Here is a 10,659-nt window from a genome sequence, read left to right on the forward strand (position 1 = left end):
TTTTTTTTTTTTTTTTTTTTTTTTTTTTTTTTTTTTTTTTTTTTTTTTTTTTTTTGAATGATTAAGATTTCATTACACTGATGAAGACTGATTGTAGATGTTGAAGAGTACGATTAGAAGGCATGTGGCTTGAAAAAGCACCTTTAGTGGCGGTGAATCGATATTACTAACTCCCTGAATTGGAGCGATAAGGGAAGAGAAAAAAAATTTTTTTAAATTTCAGTTACATTCTGGTTCACGGTTGATGTCTGAAAGTATTCTTCGCTTGGACATCCTGGTTTTTATACTCGAGCTTGCCTCTGTAAACAAATTTAAGTTTTTCGTGTTTCAGCCCGATTTTATCTTTCAACCAGATTTTTGGAAGTGCGAGAGAAGAAACATGCTACAACTAAGACAAAACACACTGACAAAATCACACGTGTCGATCAAATAAACCGACAGATTCTGACGACTGGTAAGCAGAAATTCCAAAGCGGCTTGAAAAGGGGGAAAGTGAAACAAATGCAAAACAAATTTGGCGACCCGATGTCACAATTTTACTTAATTACGTCGAAAAAATTTTAAATTTTAAGATGATGCACATTTTTACACAGTTTTAAATATTGTTAATTTTGTTTGTCCAAAAATAAGATTAGAATGAAATTGGAAAATCAGTTAGTTCAGGAGAAATTGAATTATAAATATATCTCTTTAAAATTTGCTTTTCAGAAACTTTTCGACCCATTTCCTTAAAATTTTGTATTTTATCATATAAAATTACATTCTTTAAAATAATTTAAAAATTTCCATTTCAAAATTTTTTCGACCGTTATCAGACAAAATAATAAAATATAATAAATAATTAGTAAAAATTATTTTTTTCTTAGAGATATCTTTAGATTAACAAATTTTATAATTGAGTGCAAAAATTTTTGAATTCTATTTAAAAAAATATCTCGAGGAGATATGGTGAAATACACAAAAAGTAAAACTAACACTAAGGGGGCTGTAGACCGCTCCCCTAACCCAACATTTTGGGACCCTATTTCAAAGATTGCGGCTACTCCCTACATCTTGAGGATCCAAATTCATCGAAAAAAGTGAGTTTATTCAGAGAAAGTACATTTTTCTGTATTATTTTGAAACTTAAAATATCATCAGCCCTATTTAATAAGTACATTTGAGGTCATCCTCGCAAATCCCCTCGTTATTCAGGGTGCTTCGTTTTTACTTTTGCTCACTGAGCATTGATTGCCTTAAAGAACAATAAAATACGAATAAAATATTTATTTAAACCAGTTGTGCAAACGTACATAGTTTCGTTGGCATTTTATATGGAATTTCCTTTTTCTCAAATTTAGTTATTCACTTGTTTAGCTTTCTTAAAGATCGTTTTATGAGAGATTTCCGCAAAAATGTCTAGATTTAGTTTTAGGAATATTTCACCGTTTAGTCGTCTATTTAAATCTATTGGAGGTAAGTGTTTTTAGAAATAATAAATAAAAGATATGAATTATAATGAATGAATAAGAATAAAAATTGCAGAATTAGAATGAATGATTTAGATGGAAAATTATGAAATAAAATTAACAAATTGGAATGAATATATAGAAATAGAATAATCGAATTATAATTCAGATTTCAAGTTAAATTTAATGAATTAGAATGATTTTGAATTAGTGATTGGAAATAAATTATGCCCGAAGACAGATCTTATGGACAGTCACAAATGTGTTGTAAGATGGCCAAAATGGAAGGGAACGATGGCAGTTCTGAGTCAGGGCCACAGTTTCTGCAATGCAGGTACTTTGTAGTTCCATCTTTTTGAATTTTCATCCCTCTCAGGGGGCGTGTTCTGAGTCTGGTAAGGGTGTTGCCCAGGGTCCTGCTTGTGTCTAGTTCGCAAATATGATGTTTCACTGCCTTGTCCCTTAATCTTGACTTTACCACTGCATTATTATCATTAAGTGTCACATAACACACAGGGCAATTTATCACTGTTGAGATTTTTTGCCTATTTCGGTAACTGAGAGCTATAAGCTAGCACAGACGTCAATGATGTTATCGAATAAAATCATTTTTTAAAACAGAAACATTTACAGCTTAATTTAAAATAATGGCTAGGTGGCATAGAAGCAGTGCGAAACATTAAAAAAAAATTCCATTTTTTTAACCTCTTTTTTCCAAATAATTTCATTGAAATTTTCGATCGATTTTTAAGCTAGAGGGCGAAAATTGCCCCTTTCATCCGCTGTCCAAATTTCATCACACTAGAACAATCGGAGTTATAAGAGAAACACACTGACACGAACAGTGACACAAACTCTTTATTACGTTATTATAATTATTGTCAAATTGTTCATGTTTAATTATTGTTAATAATCTGTGCCATTGTTTTCAATTAAATTATACAAAGACATTTTATCGCGTAAAAATTTCTACTTGGCAATATTGTTTGTGCATGAATTTGTGTGTGAATACAATTTTTTTTTGCGTTACATTTAAAAAAAGCCACTAATACCACTCACGGTTAGCCTGACAGCAAGAGGACTCAAACCCATGATCCGTCTAAGTCTAAGGATATTTTCCGTCGGTTGTGTGGTCTATGGTAGTCGGGGGTGGGGAAATCGTATCGACCAGCCATCGCTGGTATTCAAAGCCGCGGTTCACCTCATTCGAAGGGGAATGCTCTATACCCGGTCAACGTTTGGTAATTTTATCCACTGAGGGATGTTAATTGTTTATATTTTAGATTGTTTCGATTTAATTTAATTGTATTTAAAATGAAATTTAATTACATGAGCGGCAACCTTAAGTGACGTTTAACTCTTATCCATAGAAAGTTGTAGAAACTCGGGAGAAATACACCAGAGTAAATAAAACGTTCCTTGAGCGGGTCGGTACCATTTGATCCACTGTCCAGTAACGGTCCGTGACCCGGGGTTTTGCAAGTCCTTCAAGTAAATCAAATTTCGAAACAATACTCACAGATTCCTAATTTTTTTAGGACCACCGTCCATTTAGCAATTATAAAAGAAATGATATGCCTTTTAGATGAAAAAACAATAATAAAATAATTTATTAATAAAAAATGTGTCCCATTTAAATTTCATTATTAGTTTTGTAATGATTCCCAATGTTGTGTTGTTACATATGGCTTTATTGGAAATATTAATCCATATACAATGTTCAGCTTTAAGTAGACTTAAAAACAAGGAGTAAAAAGGAACAAAATTACAATAACAAACAAAGAAAACACATGACAAACACATATCAATACAAAAAGAACACATAGAAAAAAATTAAAGTCAGAAACAGTGAAGAATGAGGAGTAGTCTTTACAGAGAGTTCGTGTGATCTCTGGCATCCCAGTAAAGTTTACACAGATCACTTCGCTCTTGGGATTGTTTGTCCAGTAAAGGGCATACAAGCAAGTGATCTGAGTTCATGGTTCCCGAATTGCAGATTTGGCACTCTCTAGATGGAAGGATACCTATTTTGTTGAGGTTCTCTGCCAAGCAGTCTAGGCCCGTTGAGAGTCTGAAGTTTGTCACAGCCTTCTTACGAGGACTGTGGCAAACTGTTTTGGATGTTAGACCAGGGTTTTCCAGGATTCCCAATGTATTTATATTAGAGATGTTTTCAATACCAATTTCAAAGAAAGAGACTTCTCAAACAAATTCGACGAATTAGCTTGCAAATAAATATCTAATTAAAGATTATTTCCTAATGAAAACTGTGAAAAGAGTTTATAAATATAGAAATATAATCAGATCAAAATCATTGCAAATGCCTTACATAATAAAGCTCTGCGGGAAACATATATCAAAACCATACAAATTAGAGAGTTATATTTTTATAAGTAAACAATAGGAAATCCAAAATTAATTATAATGGATTATATTCCTTTAAATAACCAAACAAAGCAGAAACTAATTTAATTATGTAAAAAAAATCAATTAACAAAACGTTCGAAACTACTTTTTTATTTCTTATTTTAAAGGGAGAGAGAGAGTAAGCAAAAATTTATTAACAAAAATTTAATTACAAAATTTGCTTTCAAACTCTCGAAAAATAAGAATTCCTAACATTTTTCAAATAAATAAATACATGATTAATTAAGTTAAAGATAACGCTGGAGAAGCCATGATAGCCTGATTGGCAGGGCGCTAGACTCACGTTCGTGAGCCGAATATAGCCGCCCGAAGACCCCCGTGTAGTAAATGGTGACTAGTGCACGTCAATTCTGTTGGGTCACAAAGTCCTTAATGTTCCCACAGCAAATTAAACCTCTGAGGGTGCTGAATTGGAGATGGATCGTTCTTTGGTTCTGGTCAAAATTACGATCTGTGGATGAATGAATGGATGTATGAACGGGTCCACCTTATAAACGGATGTAAGGTATGCGTGCCTCGGAAGTCAAATTCTTCGTCATAGATGGCGCCGCTTAAAAACAGGAACAATCGCACCCCTTGCTTAATGAGCTACGACTACAACATAACACTGAAGAACAAATGTTTTGTTGAATTTATACCATTACTTAATCTTGTCTGATTCGGGTGAGAGAATAAAATATTTTAGTTAGTTTTGCTCATAAATTTTACAAATTTTTTTTTTTGAAAATGATATTATTGATCTATTTTTATTGAAATGTACAAGTTTAAAAACATCTATATGTAACAGGGGTTGTATGTTTATATGTAACATTTATATGTAACAGAAATGTTGTGACAAACTTCAGGAAGACTTATGCACATCACCCGAATGAAAATTACATTGTTACCCGTAAAGATCGTCGTAATAGGCTAGGGACGTTTCTTTATAATTACCTGCTTCAAAGCACAAGAAGAAACAGTTCATAATAGCTAGGCGCTCCTAGCAGCGCTTAGCGACATTTTTGGGCATGAATTAATATGCAATTTTAATCCTGAGGATTTATTCCAACTCCCCTAAAACTTGTCGCACTATTTACGCAACCTCCTTTACATATAATGTTTTTAATCTTGTGCATTTCGACGAAATATGGTCAAAAAATGTCATTTAAAAAAACTGAAGTTTGGAGAGGGAAACCTATTACAGATTTGAAATCATCGATACGAAAGTAAAGATCTGTTAAAAAATCTCATGCAATAGAAAACAACAACAGAATAAATTTTTAAATAAATAAAAATTTCCCGAGTGTAACCAGCCTTTTTACCGAAATTAAGGTTGCATGAGTGTAAAACGTTTTAAATTTAATGTACAAATTCGTAGAAGATTTGATGTTGAACACGACATCGGTCAAGAATAAAATTGTAAAGTGGATTATTAAATGTAAACAAACAAAAAATTTTAATAACATAACTGTTTTAGTAAGACTTATGATATAATGATGGAAATGTGAACGATTTTTCAAAGATAAAAACTTCTATCAAGTACTGTTACATCAGTACAATAAAAAAATCTAATTTTTATATCAAATAACGAAAAAGTTAACTATGAAAAATCCCAAGAAAATAAAGCTAAAAAAAAACCTTGGTCCTATAAAAAACTTTTTTGATTAAAAAACATCATGAAGATGGTAAGCGCCCATTCTAAAGACTCATCAGATGTTCATTCATTTCTTGAAAATCTTGAGAATAGACACCTATTTTTAAAGCGCTTGAAACAACTAGACTTTTATTATCATCTTTAATGTTTTGAAACAAATGAATTGTTCATATTATTAAGTATAATAGAATGAGTGATTTTAAAATAACGTATTATTTTCACGTGGAAAATTCCGAGAGAAAAAATCAGATCAGTTTCAGATACAATATTCAATTTAAAAATCTAATTTTCATGTCTTTTATTGTTTTTATTGTATACCTTTTATGTGATTTTAATATAGGTTAAAAAAAAACGACTACATTAAAATCGGATCAGCTTCTGATACAATATTCAATTTAAAAATCTTATTTTCATGTCTTTTATTGTTTTCATTGTGTACCTTTTATGTGATTTTAATATTGGTTGAAATAAACGATTACATTAAAATCGTGACTATCACATTGCAAAAAAAAAGTGTATTGTGCTTTTTATTTTTAGTTGAAAGAAAGTGTTTTGAGGGAAGTTATTCAGACATAAAAAGAAACTACAGAACGAGGAACATCACAGAAGCCGATATTCCTAAAATAGTCGAAATCCGAAAAACACTGAAGCTTCACGATTGCACACCCAGTCTTTATTCCTTCTATGAACTGGATCCTGAAGCGATTATTGTAGCTGAAGATCGTGATGGTAACAAGTGATCAACCTCTCAAATTGAATAATGCGGTGAAAATTGTGAACCTAATTCATATTTCATTACAGGTAATATTATTGGAACACATTCTATGCTAAATTTCGCAAATGGATTATATATATCCGGATTGACGTATGTTCAACAAGACTACAGAAAAAGCAATCTTGCACTTGAGGTAAGAGCATAAAAAAGGGAAAAAAAGAAGTAAAATTATGAATATTATCAAACAATTTTTAAAAAATTCAAAAACATTTTTACAAAACACAATTATATCCACGGAAATTCATTATATAAATTTATTATATTTATATTTTGAGAGATTATGTTGAAATTATATCTTTTTTGTTGTTATTTTGTAAATTTTAATTCAATTTTTTTTTAAAAAAACAGCATTTTAATATTATTTAATTTTTTTCCTTTTTTATCTTCCTGCTTTTCCTTTTTTAATTAATTTTTTCCCTTTCTTGGTTTTCATTGTAGTTTTCGTATTTTATGGGCTCTATGTACAGGCAAATTATAAAATAACTTTGCCTACATGTAAACCTCTGGTGAACTCATCATTTGTGGGATGCTGATAAAATTTTTTAAATAAGCATTATATTATATGTGCTTAAGAACTATGCCCTAAAAGCCTTAGCGGTTACAGTTACAAAAACGAAATTTCAAAGTTTTCAAAGGGCAACACACACAATTTATGATCGAATCATAATATTTGCGACAAAAAACATAAAATGGATTTGAAACGATATTTTTCGCATGAGAAATGGAGACACGAAACAGAAATAAAGGAAAGGTTGATTTTTCTTTATGTATATATTTTAATAATTGAACTTTCGTTCTTTGCCTTAGAAGATACAGGAAGTGTTGCTCATTTATCGTTAACCGGCGGGCACCTGTGAACCAAAGTCACGGAGGCGAGCAACATTACCCACTCCATACACTGCCACAGATACCGTGGGCCACATTACACAACAGAGGACGCAACACACAGAGAAATATCCACGTCCTGAGCGGGATTCGACGTAGTCATTGGCTTCACAGTCAGGCACGCTAACTACTCGGCCACCTGGCCGGCGTTTTTTAGAAAAATAAAATCGACACAAAACCATAAAGCGAAGATTTTTGTGTTTCACTAATATTCGATTTGTCTGTAGGAGTCAGTTCTAGCTCTCTAAACAAGAACAGGCCTGAAAGAAGATCTATTCTTAGCTGCGCAGGGAAATGTACTCGGAATTCTTTTCGTTCCGTTTTGTTTTCTTGTCATTTGACTTGACTAACAGGTCTCTTACAATGAAGCAACGAGGCAAAATCGCAATACTTTATTACCTAGACGAAATGCAACAGAGGCATTGCTTATTTATTGCAGAAATAAGCAACTACGACTGGGACCACGTTCTGCACAAGTTGTACGGAATTTAATACGAAAATTTGAAGATACATATGTGGTTGTTGTTGTTGTTGTTAATTTACGTCGCATTAGAGCTGCACAATGGGCTATTGGCGACGGTCTGGGAAACATCCCAGTGGATGATCCGAAGACATGCCATCACAATTTTGATCCTCTGCGGAGGGGATGGCACCCCCGTTTCGGTAGCCCGACTACCTGCGCGAAGTCGAGCACTTTACGGTAGCACAGTTTAACGAGGACCAATACATACAAAATGCTATTGAAATATAACCAATTCCTAATGAGGAAGGACTAGCNCCCGCCCACTGACCGTAGTCAGTGATGCTTGACTTCGGTGATCTGCTGGGAACCGTGTCTTAACGATCAGTCCACTACGGGGCAAGATACATATGTGATCGATCACAAACCGGAGGACCTGTTGAGGTTGTAGCGAAAGTACACCAAGGTGGCATAAGTCAAATTTCAAGCGCATGAGGGGTTTCACGCACGCTGGATGTACCGAACTTCTCTTATCGGTAAATTCTGCTCTCAGTTCTTCTATGTACCTTTTCCGATTTCAAAGGGCTTTGGAAGCAGACGACCATCAACTACGGTTAAATTTAAGATATGAATTTTTCATTCAGTATGACGCTAACAACAAAAGACCTTTATCCATTCTTTGGAGAGGCGAGGCTCATTTCTAGTTGAACGGTAACGTCAGTTCGAATAATTGTGTGTAAGATACAGAATCACACCCCCATTATGTGGTCACACTTCCGTAACATGGAGCTAAATTGACTGTGTGGTGCGGAACAACAAGCAGTTTCATCTTTGAGTACTTATTTTTTTATAAGAGAGCTCGTCCCAGCTCCAATTAATTTTTTACTGTAAGCATCACGTTTCAATCAAAAAAATGAGAGCTGCTATTTGAAAATTTTGAAATTTTTGAACTGTAACAGTCAGAGCTACGTAATCGTTTATGGCATACTTCATAAGTAATATAATATAATGCATAGATACAAAATTTTTATTAACCTCACTCAAACTGTAAACTCCCCAGAGTGTAATATATCCGAAGAGAGTTATTTTATATTACTAGCAGCAGGATGCAAACATAATGCACAATAATGGAAACAGTTTTATACTAATACAGTTTCTTGGGATTATTTAATATACATTATACATTCAAAAACAAATTTCTCTTACAAAATTGCTTTCGATTCTTTTGTGATATTAAATTTTTTTGTGTGCATTTTTGTGCCTTCAGATGATTCGCAAAGAAGCAGTACGACACAGACTCGAAAACAGACTGTTAACCACTTTCACCTTCGAAGCATGGGCAAAAAATTCAGATTATATTTTAGAATTTCAAGTCGACACCGGTTTTACTATTAAGAGATTCATTTCTACACAAAACCTAGACACCAATCTTCTCTCTCACGATCTACCCGAAGACGTTGCAATCCACGCATTTGACGAAAAGCTCTTGGAACTTGTGTATGACTATGATTTGCAAGTAGCTGGTTATGAGAGACGGGCCTTTCTGGATTTGAGTTTCAAAGAACCGAACAGTAGAAGCTTGGTTGCATTGAGGAAGGATCGATGTGTTGGATATGGTGGCATCAAGTTAACCTGTCCTGGTGCTAAGAGAATCGGACCACTCTACGCAGATGATTCCAAGATTGCTGAAGCGTTGATGAAATCACTTCTTAAAGGATTTGACGAAGGAAAAGGAGTTGTCATAGTAATTCCTACTCCTAATTCAGAAGCTCAAGCATTAGTGAGCAAATTAAATATGCCATTCAAAGACGGACTTTATCAACTTATCGAAAAGGGTTTTCCACAAGCAGATGTGAGTAAAGCATACGCACTGTTTGATTTGAATGGCACATCCATATGAAAATATATTTATACAACTATGCAGAAAATTATAATTATTCACTAGAAAAAACGTGTTGCATTATATTCAGAATTATTTACAAAATAAATCAACTTTTCATTTTTGATTGTTTTAAATGTCTGGATGAAAATTATCATGAATCCTTTAATTTTATTAAAACACTTCTAATATCCCTCAATTTTATTAAACAACTTTCAAATGTGAGCAATTTGATGACAATGTAAGCATTTTTTTCTGCATTTTGCATATTATATAAATATATATAATGGTAGTTAGATCAGTGGTTCCCAAATGGTGTTCCACGGAACCCTAGGGTACAGTGTAAGATTTCAAGGGGTTCAGCGATTTAAAATATTTTATGACCAGTGATGAGTTTTAAAATCTCTTATATTTAGATCTAACCTGTAATTCATAATTTATTTAATCTTATGGGACTCTATGAAATTATTTCAAGTAAAATGAAAATATATTATAAATGGCTTTTTGGAAAGAAAAATATACAATTTTTAATAACAATGTATTGAAAAAAATTATGGAATGACTTTTCGTAAAATATCCCATTATTATTTCCTATCACGCTTTTTTCAAATCAAAATAACTAACTTTTTTTTAATAAGAAAGATTCCATGATAAGCATTTTTAACGTTTATAGAAGTTCTTTTAGGTTTTTATTTAGAAGTAAACCGTAATTCGGCTTTTTTCTTTTCAAAATGATTTTCAGCAGGAAAAAATTGTTAATTAGACTATAGATATAGCACAAGGACTGCAAATTAAGCAGTAGTTTGAAAAACCTAATTTAAAATTAGTAATGATAAAGATTCCTGGGAGAAGGATTTTTAAATTGTGGGTTTTGGTATAATAAATAATTAAACGGGTGAGTAATATTAAACAACAAATTTAATTAAACAAATAAGTAACATATCGGACATGACAGTTTCATGACAACCCCACCTTGGTCACACCTAATACTACTACAGTAAGAATAAAACATTTCTGTATGTTTTCCCTCTTAGGGGAAAAGTTGAATCATTCTCCCTTTTTGCGTTTTATGAATCTCACTCTGGGGGTTCCACCGAAAAAAGGTTGATTACTTAAAGGTCCGTTGCCAAAAAAAAAAAATGGAACCATTGC

The 10,659-nt window shown here is 32.7% G+C and overlaps 1 protein-coding gene across 2 annotated transcripts; it reads left to right on the top strand.

Moving 5' to 3' along the window:
• Nucleotides 1-1,299: 1,299 nt before the first annotated feature.
• On the top strand, nucleotides 1,300-9,634 carry LOC107438421 (uncharacterized). Of its 2 annotated transcripts, none has more exons than XM_016050714.3 (4): nucleotides 1,300-1,455; nucleotides 6,046-6,237; nucleotides 6,310-6,416; nucleotides 8,896-9,634. In XM_016050714.3, the coding sequence occupies exons 1-4, from the start codon at nucleotides 1,395-1,397 to the stop codon at nucleotides 9,526-9,528; spliced, it is 993 nt and encodes a 330-aa protein (XP_015906200.1). In that variant the 5' UTR covers nucleotides 1,300-1,394; the 3' UTR covers nucleotides 9,529-9,634. The 2 variants fall into 2 exon arrangements, with proteins under 2 accessions (XP_015906200.1, XP_071040436.1); XM_071184335.1 differs by lacking the exon at nucleotides 1,300-1,455 and adding an exon at nucleotides 1,626-1,782.
• The last annotated feature ends 1,025 nt before the right edge of the window (nucleotides 9,635-10,659 follow it).

Source organism: Parasteatoda tepidariorum, chromosome 8 (genome assembly GCF_043381705.1).
Source record: "Parasteatoda tepidariorum isolate YZ-2023 chromosome 8, CAS_Ptep_4.0, whole genome shotgun sequence".
Taxonomy (NCBI): domain Eukaryota; kingdom Metazoa; phylum Arthropoda; class Arachnida; order Araneae; family Theridiidae; genus Parasteatoda; species Parasteatoda tepidariorum.

Excerpts from the sequence above, each read along its gene's own strand:
- LOC107438421 (XM_071184335.1), top strand. The coding sequence starts at position 1,695 with ATGGACAGTCACAAATGTGTTGTAAGATGGCCAAAATGGAAGGGAACG. Across the intron at positions 1,783-6,045 it reads CCACAGTTTCTGCAATGCAG|TTGAAAGAAAGTGTTTTGAG; the intron begins GTACTTTGTAGT and ends TTTTATTTTTAG. Across the intron at positions 6,238-6,309 it reads TGTAGCTGAAGATCGTGATG|GTAATATTATTGGAACACAT; the intron begins GTAACAAGTGAT and ends ATTTCATTACAG.